This window comes from Gracilinanus agilis, chromosome 4, assembly GCF_016433145.1.
Source record: "Gracilinanus agilis isolate LMUSP501 chromosome 4, AgileGrace, whole genome shotgun sequence".
NCBI lineage: Eukaryota > Metazoa > Chordata > Mammalia > Didelphimorphia > Didelphidae > Gracilinanus > Gracilinanus agilis.
The window spans coordinates 123,749,233-123,766,104 of record NC_058133.1 but is presented as its reverse complement, the minus strand read 5'-3'; the positions used below and the strand labels follow the sequence as shown (position 1 = coordinate 123,766,104).

General features: G+C 32.4%; 1 protein-coding gene across 7 annotated transcripts in view; it reads left to right on the top strand.

The window, feature by feature from the left end:
- The window catches only part of ESRRG (estrogen related receptor gamma), a 584,537-nt gene that overhangs the window by 511,503 nt on the left and 56,162 nt on the right, over window positions 1-16,872 (top strand). For 6 of the 7 annotated variants that reach the window (XM_044674415.1, XM_044674416.1, XM_044674412.1 and 3 more), the window contains 2 exons: window positions 12,130-12,240; window positions 16,055-16,237. In XM_044674415.1, coding sequence (XP_044530350.1) covers window positions 12,130-12,240; window positions 16,055-16,237 — 294 coding nt within the window. The remainder of the gene's footprint in view (window positions 1-12,129; window positions 12,241-16,054; window positions 16,238-16,872) is intronic. The other variant, XM_044674411.1, reaches the window with a different exon arrangement.

Genomic DNA, 16,872 nt, shown 5'->3' with positions numbered 1-16,872 from the left:
TCAGTAGAAATACTGAATATTGGAAAATCACCAAAATCACAAAAAATATTGTTATATGCTCAGTTGATGTGGCAACAAAACTGTTGTGATTGTGTGCTATATACAGTTATAAATGTGAGAATGAAACATGACAAAGAGTATTACACTGGACCTTCCTAGAGATTTGGAAGACATATTGAGGTTTGATAATTAAACCATCAAGAACAGATGGTATAAGAAGAATAGATGATATAAAAATCTTTGTGGCAATTTTCTTTGATTAGATTCTCATTTTCAAGATAGATGGAGAACTGATTCAAAAGTATAAGAATAAGATTCACTCTACAATTGATAAATGGTAACACAGGATATAAACAGGCAGTTTTCTAAGGGAGAAATTCAAAATATTAATAACTATAGGAAAAAAGGATGTAAAAGGGCATTTGACAAATGCGGCATGCATTCATTCTTGGTTTTCTGGAATCTTGGTTGATCATTTCATTGATTCAACTTCTTAAGTCTTTCAAAATCATTTATCTTTACAGGTTTGTTATATAAGTCATTCTGCTTTTCTCTCTTCACTGCATAATTTCATACAAACTTTCCAGGCTTCTCTGAAACTACTTTTTACCATTTCTTATTGCACCATAGCATTCATGTGTTATTATTTTTCCCATTCCTCAATTGAGAGACATCCCTTTAATTTCCAGTTATGTACCATTGCAAAAGGGTTAATATAAATATTTTCATACAATTAATACTACTTTGGATTTTTTCCTCAGAAAACTGCCTATTTATATCCCTTGATCCTATTTACAATTTGTATAGATGGTCTTTTTTTAATCAATTTATTATGAATTTTAGAAATGAGACTCTTGTGATAGAAACTTACTATACAAATGGTTCCCCCTTAGGCCATTCTCCTCTAATTTTGCCTACTTTGGTTTTGTTTGTTGAAAAAGTCTAAATTTTAGGTGATCAAAATTCTTTTTTTTTTTTCCTTTTGTGATCTTCTCTATCTTTTGTGCATGAACCATTTCCCTAATCAAATATGAAAAAATTCTTCCTTGCTCTTATAATATATTTATAAAGTCACTTAGAGTATTTTAAAGTCATATCTCACAAGTCACAATTTATCAATAATGATGTATCTTTGGGAAAAGATTTGGTCTTGTTATTTTAGAAAAATAATGCTAGTGTTATGTTGTAGATTATTAGTACTTAAAAATCAAATTTTGCCATTCATTTTTATGTTGATCTTAATTCATGATTCAGAAGCAAATATGGTAAAACTTAATGTAATTCTTACTTATAAGAACTATTGGTAGCATATACTTCAAAAACCTCACAAATTTTTATGAGCTAATTATTCACTATGTAAAAGTCAAACTAACTTCAAATTCACTATTGTTTTCCTTTTTTCACCTTTATTTTCCCTTACTATCCAAATATGTTATTTTACTCAGCAGACACCTGTATACTCCTCCATGAAACGGGTTATAGGCTTTGTGCTCTAAATCAGAACTTTAAAAGCTTCTTTGTTTACTTTTACATTCAATTATTTTTGTATAAAGTTATTATTTGGTATAAATAATATCTATGCCTCAGGTTATACAAAATAGTCCCATGATGTCCATTCTTATTTCTTTCATTATTATTTTGCCCTTCCTGGTATTATTGCCACATTTAATTGTGAATTAGCTGAATTCCTTTTCTTCTGTTAATATATTACTCTGCTTCTTGGTATTAACTAATTCATAACCTTCTTCACATGGGAATGAAGTAACCCTAGAAAATGGTGTTTAGATGAGCAAAGGTTTCAACTTGACAACGAAAAAACTTATGTCATGCTTACATGGGAAATGTTATTGGTGAAAAAAACTTAAGGGAAATTTGCCTTTATTTCTTTAAAAGTCCTGTGTTTAGCAAATGCAGTCTAAGCCCCTTTTTGACAGGAATGAAAGTAAGAAATAGTGCCTTTTGAATAGGAGCTTTCCTTTAATTACATTGGTTAGGTGATAATGGTTGGTATTGCATGTTTAATGTAACATTCTGAGTGTCCCTCTTCCTTTTTTCCTCACAGTCACCACGTCTTGAGCAGAAATAAAAGGTTCAAGGCTTGTCAGCATCAGTTTATAGATAGCTGTTTAAAAATAATGAGATATTGGGTATTGTAAGGCTCAGGGCTGTCTTGCCAGACTCATTTATTTCCATTCACCTTTTGTCAGAATTGCAGACAGAAGACATTCAATTAAAACTTGTCACCTGTTGCAGATGACCTAATTTGTACTTGTATGTGTCACAGATTAGGGTTCCATACTTCATATAGAACAACTTTCATTCTTGATGGGCAGTTTTCTGTGTAAACATTTTCCTTACGGTCTTTTTTTTTTCTTGACAGAATTTCAGTCATAGCCCATTTTGGGAGAGGGGAGCAAGAGTTCAAGTAAACCTTTGTAAGCCAAGTCTTCCTCTTTGTAAAGGAAGCCCTCTACTTATGCCCTACAAATTCAAATCTATGAATCTAAATCAAATGAATACCTTTTGAATTTCATTCCATTGTTATCATTTAGAAACCAAAAGTAAAGACTTTCCCTTACTAATTTTTGTAAAAAATTGAACTTTCTTATTGTCTTTTTCTTTATCATTCTTTCTATCCTATTATTAGTCTTTATTTTTTATATTTTTATAGCCATTATATATACTATGTTTCTACCCTCTTGACTGAGCCTCATTTTATGCTAGTTATTCTGATGTTAGGTGGATTTCTGTTCTTTCATAAGATTTAGCAATATTCTATTACCTTGATAGTTTTCAAAATTTGATCAGTTTTTCCACATTCACTGGGCATCCCTTTTAGTTACAATTTTCTGTACCTATAAATATTATTTCTTTGAATATTTTGTTTTATATGATCTTTTTTTATCACAATGACTAACTTGAAATATTTGCTCACTACTAGAAATGCTCTGTCACAGTGTATAAAGTATTTGCCAACTTTTTTTAAGTCCAGAGTCTTGTAGAATGGTCAGTCTTAATTCATTAACAGTGCTTTAGTGTTCTGGTCTTCTCTCAACCCCTCCAACATTGACTTTTGCCAGTTTTAATCAGGCTTGGCATTTTATTCAGAGTGAGACAAAATCCCATAGTTGTTTTCATTTGTGTTTCCTTTATTACCAGTGATTTGGAACTTCTTATAGGCTGGTTAACTATTTGCCTTTCTACTTAAAATTTTAGAGAATGTGTCATATAAGCCAAGAGATGATTTCCCCATTGATTCCCCAGAATCTGGAACACTATATATTATCTCTGTAGCAATAACAAAATTAGTCTTCTGGCTCTATTGATGAGAGGAGAGCTTTATATCTTCTTTCTTCTAAAAACTGCCTCTACTAAATAATCTAACCTAATCAGCAAAGAACACTGTACTAGGAAGTAAGAAGACCTAGGTTCTAGTACTAGTCTTTCTGAAGTTGCTTTGACCAAGATGTTTATTATCCTTAAGTCTCTGTTTTCTAGTTTGCAGAATCAGTTAGAGATGGATGATTAAATTAAAATCCCTTAAAAGGACTTAAAATGGGGAATACTTTATACCTCCAGAAAAAGAACTGTTTGAGTCAGATGGATATGGATCAAAGCATACTATCTTTCACATCAGAGTATTTATTTGGTTTTATTTGGGGATTTTGTGTGAGTTTGTTCTTTCAACAATGACCAATGTAAAAGTGTGTTTTGCATGATAATACATGTATGGCTAAGATCAAATTGCTTACTGTTTTTTGTTTTTTTGGGGGGGGTTGAAGGGAACATTGGATGGTGATGGTTTAGATCTTATAATTTTGGAAAACTTAGGTTGAAAATTATTATGACATATAATTGGTAAAATAAAATACCTTTTAATTAAAAAAAAGATCCCCATAAGATTCTAAATCCATTGATAAAGCTTGTGATTCTATGGTTCTCCACAATAGATTTTGTTCCAATAAAAAGATCTTTTTAGCAATGAATTTGTTGTTTTGGGCATCTACTTACCTTTGAAAATATCCTGGCAACTGATGGCAGTTCTAGTGATTTTTGTCTCTATCAAAAATCACTTTTATTCCCAGGCTGAATAAAATATGACAAACAAAGGCTATCCCCTTTGTGATATATCTAAAAATATCATTTTTGCCCCTTTTGCTCCATGAATTTTCTGTTTCTCTTTAGGGTTTTGTTCTTCTTTGAGATATTTTGGGTAGCTATTTTTTATTTTGGGATGTTGGCCTTATATAATCTGCTTTCAAAGCATAATTTAGGTGGTAGTTAATGTGAATAAATTCAAATAATAAAACGTGTACCTTTGTTTAGTTATACAATTTAAATCACCACTGTTCTCTCACCTATCCTTTAAAGTGTATAATAGAAATATTGCTCCCATTTTACAAAAGAAAAAACTGTAGCTCAGAGAAGGAATTAGCCTAAAAAGGTTTTAGAACTTTTAAAATTAAAGTTTAGATTCGAATCAATGAGTCTCCCTTTTGAATCTTAAATCTAGACCTCTTTCCTACTCTTTATTTAGTAGATTCATTCAGCTTGATGTAGTAGGAAGACTAAACTTTTCATCAGAAAACTTAGCCTTGACTCCATAGTCTGCTTGCTATTTTACCTATAAAGAGTTCGTGTTTGATCTCATATTTGAAGTATTTGCTCTAATTTCAACTGTAAAACAAATTTATAATATTTTAGCCAGCTAACATGCTTTTGTGATGCTTAAATGAGTTGATGTAGGTGAAGCAATTTTTCATTGTGGAGCTCTTTCTCAATGTAAAGAGCTTTATTATTGTCATGATAAAATAAGACATTATTAAGAGGGATGAATTGGTGTTGAAGAGTCAATGACCATTTTAGAAATGGTAACCCAAGCAGGTAAACCTTTGGGGATATTATAAAGGTTAGCTCTATGTTTGGGGATAGAGGGATTAAAGTAGCTTTCAGGGGTTGAGTTGTTGGGTTGCCTTCTAGCATCCTGATGATAGCAATATGTTATATTCACTCCCTGGTGTTAAGTGTAAATGCGTAAAATTTTCGCTCATTCCTTTACTCAGTAACCTATAAATATGCACAACTTGTCTAGGGTAAGCTCGTACACTCTATCAAGATATTTTCCGAAGGAAAATCCCATCAGAGGCTGCCACTAAAATTCCTGCTGCTGCTTTTGATATTGCTAATCTGCCCTTGCTTCTCTTTCTGCTGCTACTCAAAGATTTTCAGTATCCTCTCTTGATGGTTCTCCCACAGAATCTCAGGAGAATTCAAGGACACTGTAAGAAACTATATTTCCTCATCCTAGAAACTGACCTATTGTATCTGGAGGCCACACAGTTATGTAGAAAGCTTTCATTCTCCTTATCTTATGATATCTAGAAGAATTGTTTTTTCCTCTAAGTGTTTACAGAACTTTTTTTGCAAACTATATTTGCTACTATTTATTCTGAACAGTTAACCAATCTTATATTCCAAGAGCTAAGCACTTAGATAGCTGTTCCTTTTCAATAGAAGCACTTGCACCTTTGTTGAAGTGTCCTGAGAGTCCATTTAATTAATGTTCTTAACAAAGCTTTGTTCAGGAACTTCATTAGATATGCTTTATTCTAAATTGAGCAAACCTGGCTAAGGGGAACCACTATTTAATTCACTAAAAGGGAGAAATTATTTGTGATGATTAAGAAGTATTTTTTTACTTTTCAATTTTGGCAGCATCTAAAATTAATCAAATTTTTTGCATTAGAGCAGAAAGTCTTAAAAAAGGGATGTAGTGTTAAAATTAGCTGACCTAAGAAGACCTTGTGCTGAACTAGTTTACTTTCTCTGTTTATTTGCCTCACAGCATTTTTTTTGCCTCTCTGTCTATCCTTGCTATCCCAATTTTGTAAATTCTGACAATGTATAAGATTTGTAATTCCCTCGTGGCAATGTAGGCATATGTGGTACTTGAAATAGGAGCCAATATGAAGTGCTCTATTAGGTTGGTAATGTTGACTATTAAAGTCCCTTTTTCCCCCTTTTTTTAAAGGTAACAGTGAGTTTTCACATGAATAATACTCTGTTACTTTAATTACCCTTGTTTCCTGTCATATAATAAACAGTTGCAAGGACCTTGTTTCCTAGGGAGAAATTTTATTTTAAAACTTTCCTTAACTGGTTATCAAGCATAAGCTAAACACAGAAAGTTTTGTATAGACTCCCATACTGTGAATGCCTGTATCTTCATAGAAGACAATATGGTAGAGATGTTTCAGTTACAGAGCTAATTTGACATATGTAAATAACTAATATGGATATTATGGATAATATGTGTAGACCCTTTGATTCATTGAGCTTTGTGGATTGGTGGGTGGGTAGGTGGAAGGGGAATTAAGTAATTATTATTATTTGTTTCATTACTTCAATATATATAACTAACCAAAGTATCCTTTGTTGAGAAAGCAAATCTAAAAATTACTATTTCCTCCCTCCCCCAAATAAAAGTCACCTAAATACTTTTGTTGGTGTTCTGGTATAGTAGTAAACACTCATCTTTGAAAGGAACTAGACATTGCTAGGATGTGTGGGAATACTAATGAAATAATTCAATCATGTCTTCCAGTCCTTTGTGCCCAATCTGTGTGCTCACAGAATCAAAACTTAAAGGCCATGAAATAAATCAAATATTTACATAGTATTTTAAAATATTTTTCATCTCTTTATTTGACAATAACTTGATAGAATGGAAGCGATTATTATGAAGACAGTTTTTCTTTTCATTTATTCTTATTTGAGCTAAGTTTCTCCTTTTTACACTATATGTAAGAGAATTCACCCTTTCTATGGGACAAATTGTGTTTGGCTTTGATCTCTTGAGAGGTGTCTGGGAAGGAGCTATGAGGTGCTAGGAAAATTGTGTTTTTATCTTTACCATCCCGGGATAATGAACATCACTTTTATTTGTATATAGTTGACAGATATGGAAACAAAGTTCCAAAAATGTTAGTCATGTAGCCAATTAGAAAGAGAGCCGAAACTGTCATTGACTCAAAGCCCTTCTGATCTTTCTACTATGCCAGCATATCCCATAAATATAAAAGGTGAGGGACAGAAAGACAAACACATTGGTGAGAAGCACTTTCAATTTGAAGATATATTTCTAGTTCCTGGTTTTTTTTTTTTTTGTTTTGTTTTTTGTTGTTTTGTTTTAATGTATTATCCAGTGAATTAAAGGATAAGAAGCTATGAGGTTGGAGATCTTTTGAATATCAGATAAATGAGTGAGGATGATTCAGTCAAAAGAATAAGTACTTTAAAAATATAATACATCTATAACATAGATATAGATATATAGATGTGTTTATATATACAGAGGAGAGAGAGAGAGAGAGAGAGAGAGAGAGAGAGAGAGAGAGAGAGAGAACTAGCACTGAATTACTCAAAATTGTTAACAAATAGGTACTTCTAGTCTGAAATATTACAATGTGGAAAGTAAGGAAAATTTATCCTTTTAACTGAATCATCTTTGTTCCTGTAGCTCTAAGACCAAAAGCATCTCCAAACTAATCACTTTTTAAACTTTCATTCAGTATAATTCGTGAAAGAAAAAAACTCAGGGACTGGAAATATTTCTTCAGGTTATAGTGATACTTTTGGCCAATTATCTATCATTGCTACTTGATCACAAGGTGGTTTATGTTTTTCCTCACTTTTTAATGGTGGCGAAAGAGGAATTTTTTTTCCTGCTTTGAACATTCTATCTGAACTTAGTTTCCATTGGGGGGGATAAAGGATCTCTTAATTGTATGTCTCTGAAAAATATAAATATGGTACAACATTGTATATCATGGTAGATTTATATTATTTTAATTTAAGCTTGTTCTCTAGCTCTTTGATTAAACATCTTCTGCCCTATGCAATATATCTTTTATCTCAGAAATCTATTCCTGAGGAAAATGATGACTGCAGCCTAAATTATGCAGTATTCATTTTATAACTTTTCTTTAAATGCCTTGGGAATACATTTTTCATAATTCTACATGTGATTTCTTATGCTTTCTTTGTTATATTTATTTAAAAAATTAAAGTGTCTTGTTATAACCTATTGTTTTATTTTTCTGCAAAAACTTTAAAATGAGTGGATACATGCCTGTTTGTGAATAGGCTCACATATTTAATTTTGCCAAAGCTTGAAGAGATTCAGTAATATCCAAAAGTAAATATAAAATCAATTGTAATTTTGCCTAAAAATTATGAACAAAAAACAATGACTTCTTTGGAAAATTAATTCTGAGAAGTATTTAAAGTATTTGAAAATATAATTATTTATTGTAATTAATTGTCACTTATTGAGTCTTGTTTTTTCTTAATTAAAATTAATGATAACTTTTGCATTTCCATTATTTGTTCACGTAATAGCTTGTCTCAAGTGACACTGAGGATTCTAAAGATGGGTTAATATAGGTGGCAATGGGTATTGGTATATAATGCATTTAGTATATATGCTTGACTTTTAACATGTACTTTACTAAAGGCTAGGGATACAAAGACAAGTAAAAACAGTTTCTATCCTCAGAGATAAAGCTTTTTAATGAGGGAATACAGTATAAAAGAGAGAGCTAGATAGTATCCTTTAGCATGGTACAGTTAGCTAGAAAGTGAACATGGCCAACTTTTGTCAACATAAAGTGAGAGAGCTCTCAGATGTGGCATCCCAAAAGAAAAGTCAGATGTTTTAGTGAGAAAGGGATGAGAATGATGAGTGGTCATATGAAGATAGCCAGGAAATGGCATGAAAGCCCATTTCCAGATTTTAAAAAGCACATCAGAGTCTGCCATCACAGGGACAGAGTCCCAGGTTCTGGTGAGAGGCAGATAAGCATGATGATAACTCTTATGTCTCTTTGGCTTAAGATTTCTTTAATTCATAGATATGTTCTTTGCTCACATGGTAGTGTTTTTTAAGAATGTAGAACTGAAGGAACAGATTTCTTTGATTTCATATGTATACATTAACAATGTGGCTCTTTTTAAATACCATGTTGAAGGACCATTACAGATACTTTTAAGTGACAACACTTTAGGCAGGTTGTTTTTGTCTCAAATATAAAAGTGGTTAGTTTGATATGGATATTTAGTCATTCATCCTTTAGTTCAAAATTTCTATAGGCTTTCTTCTTTTCCTTGTATTTTTTTCTGGAAATGTGTAATATTTATTTTAAATGTATTGGGTACAGGACAGAAACATAATTTAATGAAAAATGAGAAAATATTAAAAACTTCTATTGTACAGCTAAATTTAATGTGCAGGAAATTTGAACACTGGATCTCCTGTCTCCAGTCCTGGTTGTGCCAGGTAGCTTAAGCTAGTTTTTATTTAGTTATAATATTTTAGCTGCTACTGCCTTATCCACTATTACTGTCACTTCATTTGTAGTTATTCAAGCCCTTAGCACTTTTTTTTTAATTGGGAATAATATTTGTATTTATTTATTATATATAATTTATATATTCAGTACATTAAATAATAATAAATAACTATATGTAAACTTTTATTTACATATTTAAGACTTAAGTTGATCTACGATCTTATCAATTTGAGAGTTCCTACCATCCAAACAACTGTATCCCATCCATACCTTTCCAATATCTGTGACTCATGTCCCAAAATTTCACTACAATAATTTTTCACTCAAAGTATAGGTTCTGCCCTTTCTCCTTAATTTGGAAGGGTGATAGTGGAACACTTAGGCTATCAATAGTTTCTGTATTTATATATTACTTTATAATTCAGAGACCACTTTTCTAGCAACTGAATTTAATGACTTATCACTGATTAACACCCCAAACATAAGCCAGAAATAAAACAAACAAACCAAAAAAAAAAAAAAACAAAAAACAAAAAAACATTGATACCAACTTTCTTGGCCCTATAGTTCCTGAAAAGTACTACAGATTAATATTTTTCCGTGCCTTCTCTCTTTTAACCCACAAACTTCTTTTATATCTAGGTATAAAGTGAATACACATCCTGAGTTAATTGAGAAATGACAGGGGAGAGTGAGTATCCAGATATAAATAAATGAAATAATAGAGATAACATTTGTAAAGTACTTGGTAAAACTTAAGAAAGAGCTTTATAAATGACAGCTAAAAAATACAAGCAAAGTGGCACAGTTCTTTACTTCAAGGAGCTTACATTCTAATGGAATCCTTGAAGAGGAAGGTAGGTACTTGAAGTGGAAGGATTTGGTTTGGTGATTGCAGGGAGTAGCACTGAGGCCTCAGCCTAGTACAATAAGGCAAAACATTTACATATGGAAGTCCAGGGAGCCAGGAGTGGAGTCCAAGTTTCCAGGCAGATGGAGGTGGTTGGGGACTAGAGAACAAAATGTTCATGAAGTTCAAAACACCTAGAGCATATATAAATTATTTTGGTAATGTCATTTAGTTGTTGAAAACCCCTTAGTCTCAAAGGTTTTACGTGTATCAGACGAATAGGGAAAACATTAATTCTTTGTAGAATTAATGAATATGTACTAAATCAAAAGGAAAATGGGGAAATTGAAAAGTTTTGGCGGGGGGGAAAGGGAAAGTCTTAAGGTTCAAAGTAAAAAAGGATTTAGACAAAAATTAAAATTAAGTTGTTTGGCCTAAAATGTTATTCAATGATCTTTTAATTAGCCATTTCTTTACTAAGAATAAAGATTGTTAGTCTGTAATAAGACTAATATTGAACATTTCTTTTAAAAGATAAATCATAATATAAGACTGGTTTCCAATTAGTTTTCCTATTAGTTAAAAGTTTTTTTAATAATCCTGAAAATACTAATGTGATTACCTTTAAATCTCAACTGATATGTCAACAGTATCTATCTTTTCTAGACTTGAGCCATATATATGACTTGCTTTACAATAATTAATATATGTTTGCTTGCCAAATACACTTGAGTATCACATTATTTTGCCTTTTAATAACCTGAAACTTCTGTCTTTGTGTTTCCATAAAACACCAATGTGAATTTGAGTTCGTCAAACTGAGTTCTTCAGGACTATCACACACTTTATTTTCATTGACACATACACAAAACAAGGCAAGGTTTTAAAAAAGAGTGATAACAGCATTCTATTCAATTAATTCTTACCACTGCATAAATACATTCTTTCTAAAGAAACATGCTTCTATTAGTTGTCACTCCACCTAGACTCAGTCCAGGCTATTGTTTTCTGAAATATCCTAATTGTTTATCTTATCTATGTCTTATGGCCTGCATATGTTGTGCTCAGATTTGGAATATTTGACTTTACCTTCCAACCTCTTACTTGTTGTATTTGGACTTACTGACGTCCTTAACAACAGAGCATCTAATCTAAGTCTCTAAATTCAGCCCAAGTGACCTGAGTTACTTATCCAAGATTTTTTCCATTTCCCATACCTTTATATTCCCCACAAGTTCTTTTATTTTCTCTGATGAAAGACAATGTCATAGTAAATAGAGAGTCAGCCTTGAAGGCATGGAAGATCTAGGTTTACATCTCACTTCTGACACATACTACCTATGTATTACCCTGAAAAAGTCACTTAACCATTCCATGAAAGAAGGAACCCTTCTTTTCAGAAGTTTTATGTTTGTTTGTTTGTTTGTTTGTTTGTTTGTTTTTTAAATAAGTAGCTAGTTGGGAGTATTTGGAGGATAATGGTTGATTATCTCTCAAGTTTTTCCATGTCTAACTTGCCTTATTTATGTGTGCCTTAAGCCTATGGTTTGCAGAAATGTTAGAGATTTTGATAAGTAGTATCAGCACTACAACTTCAAGATCTAGAACTTTGAATGATGAGCCACCATTGCTTAGATACCAAAAAATGTAGCTTTATACTGGTCTTGCCACCTATTACTCGATCATAATTTTTTGTCTAGATGGGTTAACAGCTCAGTGAAAAGAATAGTCTTCTTATGGACCTCTGCTACCATCTTTTCCACATGTAAATTCCTATGTCTCTTTTGCCTTCTGTTACCATGTGTCCCAGAGATACTCCCAGATGCTTCTTATTTACTCCTGCCTATAATCTCAGAGATAGCAATATAATGGTCGGTCTCTCTCTCTCTCTCTCTCTCTCTCTCTCTCTCTCTTTCATATATATATTAGGAGTGCGTCTTGATAGAGTACGTGGAGGTCGCCAGAAGTACAAACGCAGAATAGATGCAGAGAACAGCCCATACCTGAACCCTCAGCTCGTTCAGCCAGCTAAAAAGCCATGTAAGTACATCAGATATTTTGGGATTCCCAAATGCTTTTCTGTTAACTTGGTGAGTCAGCCCACGCCACTGCCTGTAGTAGGAGTTCTCTTTGTATAAGGGCTATGGCATTTATTACCAGTGGGTTTGCTATAAGAGAATGCAAGATATAATCTGGCTAATTACAATTTCTGTGTCAAAAGTTGTATGAGTTTTTCATGTTTTTTGTTCTTATTTTTAAAGCTTTTTAATACACACAATATACAGTACAAATTTTACATTTACAGATTGTCTTTATTTTCAGTGGTATATAAAATGAATCCTTCTGTGATCATTATTAGCTCATTGGAGCTGCTAGTTTCAGATTTCACAAGAAAGTGATTTTTGTAGTTTTCACTAACTAAATGAGTTTGACTGCTCAACCTCCCAATGAAAATACATTAGGGGCCTCATTAATTTGGAGATATAGAAGGTTAACACAGTAGCTAGCAACAGATTAAAACAAAAATGCACCACACTAATAATAAGCATAGGTTGACAGTTCCTTTTAAAATGCCCATATGGGCACTATGAATTATTTTAAAAGAGCCTATGATTTTATAACACCAGTATGCAATTTATATGGTATTGGTACATTGCTAAAAGACAAAACTCTGTTCTCTCTCTGTCTCTCTCTCTTTTTTTTTTAATTAATAAAGAGCATCTTCAGTATAGATTGAATGCATTAACTTCTTCAGTTCTCTGGAAAATACATTAATTTCATTAATTTAACCTATCTCCATTTTGGAGATGCCAAGTCAGAATTCCTATCAAACAGTTATAGATGCTTGGAAAACTGTTAATAGAATTCTCCTGTTCAGTTGTCATGGTCACAAAATCCACACGTAATACAATCTTAGGGAGTTTGTGCAACTATCATGTCCAAGCCTTCTTACAAATCCCCATCTCCTCTTCTCTTCAACCCACCAGCATTTCCTTCAAACTCTGATCCTCCAGGAGGGGTCACTGCTCTGCACATTACTGGGGAGAATCTGAAGATCTTTGGAGCAAATATAATATACCTCGATTTATAAGCAGAAGGGCATCTTAGCCATGTCAAAAGAAAAACAAGCAGTTTTATATGAAATTGTAGCTTAAGAGAACATATGGCATAGTTTCCTTTTGCCTTTCCAAAAAACATTATGTTGATTATACCTTCAATAGTCCAATCTGGCATCTTTTCTTCAGCCTCTATAAGCTGTTTCTGTTCTGTAAATGCAGTCTGGGGCTTCATTAAACAGATTTTGTGCATTATAATAAAAACTTTCTGATATACAATAAAATTTAATAAATGTTAATGTTTAGTTTAATTACAGCTCTAGTTTTCTTGGAGATAGTATGGTACAGATTTTCTATTTCTCATTTATTTTACATTGACTTATACTTAAAAAGCATTGCGAGTTGCCCACATTAAAGTTAGAATCATATGGGAATTTCCCAGGATCCCTGTGTGAGGCTGAGAATCCTGGGAAGTAATGGGATACAATACCTTTAAGAAGCTTATAGCAATTTCAGCAAGCCTCATTTGTCTGAAATAAACTACCTTTCTAATAAATCATTACTCATTATCTAAAGGCCTGTATGTTAATTTTCCTTAGTTCGTCCAATTAGTGTGTTTTTGTAACAAACATTTATAAAACTTAATTTTCAGATTGTGTCAGATAAGTGTCAAGAGACAGGGAATCTGTTTTGTTGAGAAAGTAGCCTGGGAGATTTTCTGGACCCTGACTGATCGTTTGTGCATTACAAAGGCAAAGGAATGAAAATTGGGTTCTATTGATTCTAATTAGGAAACATTAAATAAGATTTACCTAGAAACAGTGCTCATGGCTATTCAATTTTCTGAATGATGGACCTTTTTAAACACAAACCAAGTTTTTCTATCCCTTCAATATAAGTGCCATTTGATACAAGTAGGGTTTTGCCTTATCATAAAATCATAGAATTTCATCCATTCTACTTTTTTGCTTTTTATTTGTTATTCTTCTGTAGTTCACAGTATATGAAAATCAGCTCAAAGATTTCATATTACATTGTCAGAATAATTAAAACTGAAATTCTCCAATTATAATAAAAAATATTATAGTATTTTCCTACATCACCCTAAAACAACCAGTTTTTTTTTTTGGAAAATCTGTGACTCAGAATATTTTCCCGAAATTATGGGGGTAGAGGAAGAATTAAAACCAATGAAAGAAAAAAAATGGTTTGAAGAACAGTTATGTTCTTCAAAACTTAATCTAGGGGGCAGCTGGGTAGCTCAGTGGATTGAGAGCCAGGCCTAGAGACGGGAGGTCCTAGGTTCAAATCTGGCCTCAGACACTTCCCAGCTGTGTGACCCTGGGCAAGTCACTTGACCCCCATTGCCTACCCTTACCACTCTTCTGCCTTGGAGCCAATACACAGTACTGACTCCAAGACGGAAGGTAAGGGTTAAAAAAAAAAAAACAAAAAAACAACTTAATCTAATGCCCTAGTTTGTCTTAAGTGTTTTTTTCTATACATGTAAATCTTGTGAAGTCCATATTTATGATGTTTTACACTATTACAACAACAACAACAAAGATGATTATGGATTTGGAAAATGCCTTTTCTTGGAATAGGGAAAATGTTATATTTAAAGAAAATATACACAGTTTCCTTTATTTTCAGAAAAACATGTGTTTTCAGCAAAAGGAAGAGAAATTATGTTTGTCCTTTTATTTCAAAAACAAAATGTTTCACTATGTCGTCAGCCACTCACATCCTATTTTACCTTATTTTAAAAGTTGATTTTTCAATTAAGGCAGTAATAATCAAATATCTAGGTTTTTTCTTACCCATTCATTTTTCCTTTGAAATCAATGTAAACTACACATTGAAAAGATGGTGAAGTACTCATAGGGAATGAAAATTGGGCCAGCCAGAAATTATTCAGTTAGCAAGGCTTTACAACCTCTTCTATAAACTCTCACATGCCCTAAAGCAATAAAACACATTTGATGTGATGCTTTCCATTCGGCTCTGGTGTATTTTATGTAGGATTTTTAAAAAACATATATCACAACTTTCAGATGCACATATATGAAGGAAAGAAAGTGTTAGACAATAGAAGAGCATAACAGTTAAAAAATAGAAGCCAGAACTGAAGAAACATGTACATTAAAAAGAGAATCTTTTTTTAAAATGTTTTTTTCATTTTAATATTGGTTTTATTTAGATACCTGGTATGGGAATACGTAGATGTGTAAGGAATTGTGGTACAGGAAGGAAACCAGTCTCCTATTTAGTGCAGGCATCCCATGGAGATGAGGTTGAATATAATCAGTCATTCAGCCAGGCAGAAGGACTGTGACCTTTGCCCTTTTTAAAGGAATTAAGACAATTAATGACTTTAGTATCTATGATTTTCATGGGCAGTCACCTCTACCTCACATTATATCACAGATTTTATTAGTTTCCTGTTGGACATTCCTTTAAATATATTATAGTTCTCAGTCCCCATGGTACAACAGTCTCCTGGTAATGAAAACACATGTGAAGCAGCACTTTCTTTTTGCCTATTTTCAGGAAATCATTTTATTATTAGACCTAGAATCTCTTTTTCCAGGAAGGAGAACCAAGTGTTGGTTTTATTCCATTCCTTATTGATTGGCACAGTTTTTGGGTAGGTCATATTAAGGTCTTTTTAAGAAGAAATCTATTTTCAAAATGAATGGAAATATATCTAAGCTAATACCTTATTTACTGTTAGTTTAGGAAACCAGAATATTTTATGGTTGAGAAAAAACAGGATGATACTACTAGTGATGTTGTAGTGCTCTGGTCCGTTCCTGCAGATAACAAGATTGTCTCACATTTGCTGGTGGCTGAACCGGAGAAGATCTATGCCATGCCTGACCCTACTGTTCCAGACAGTGACATCAAAGCTCTCACTACTCTCTGTGACCTGGCTGATAGAGAACTGGTGGTCATCATTGGATGGGCTAAGCATATTCCAGGTACATTTAAAAGCAACAACAATAACCACAATAAAAACATCTAATGAAAAATCCAAACTTTTAACTTCTCATATTCTTTTAAAAAACAAAAGACTTTTCTAGCCTTTTAAAAATATTATGAGGTCTTATTATTTAATACTTTCTCATGTTGCTCAATCGGTTTTCATGTTCAAAATGTCAATTTTCAAACTTTTTATGACATAAGAAGTCCTCAATAATTCTTTTAGAACTTACATAATATTGTGCAATTATTAATTTATAGAAAGCTTTGTATTCAACGTTTTTCTTTCTGAGTTAAATTCTAAAAGTTCTGTACTTTTTTTTTTTTTACTATTCTTTATGAGCTTTTTCTATTTGGCTAAAATATGTTGATACATTTATGGTAATTTGATTTTACATTAATTAAATGCCTTTTTTCAATTAGAGATGATAGCGTGCCAAACAAAATGAAATATTATTTAAAAATTTCTTCCTTTTACAATTTAGAATCATTGAACTTACTTACTTTTTAACTTAGAAAATGTGACTACTTTCTCTCAGTATTCTGAATTTTATCCTCTTTCATTCTTTGAGCTTGCCCTCTCTCTCTTCTCTCTCTCTCTCTCTCTCTCTCTCTCTCTCTCTCTCTCTTCTCT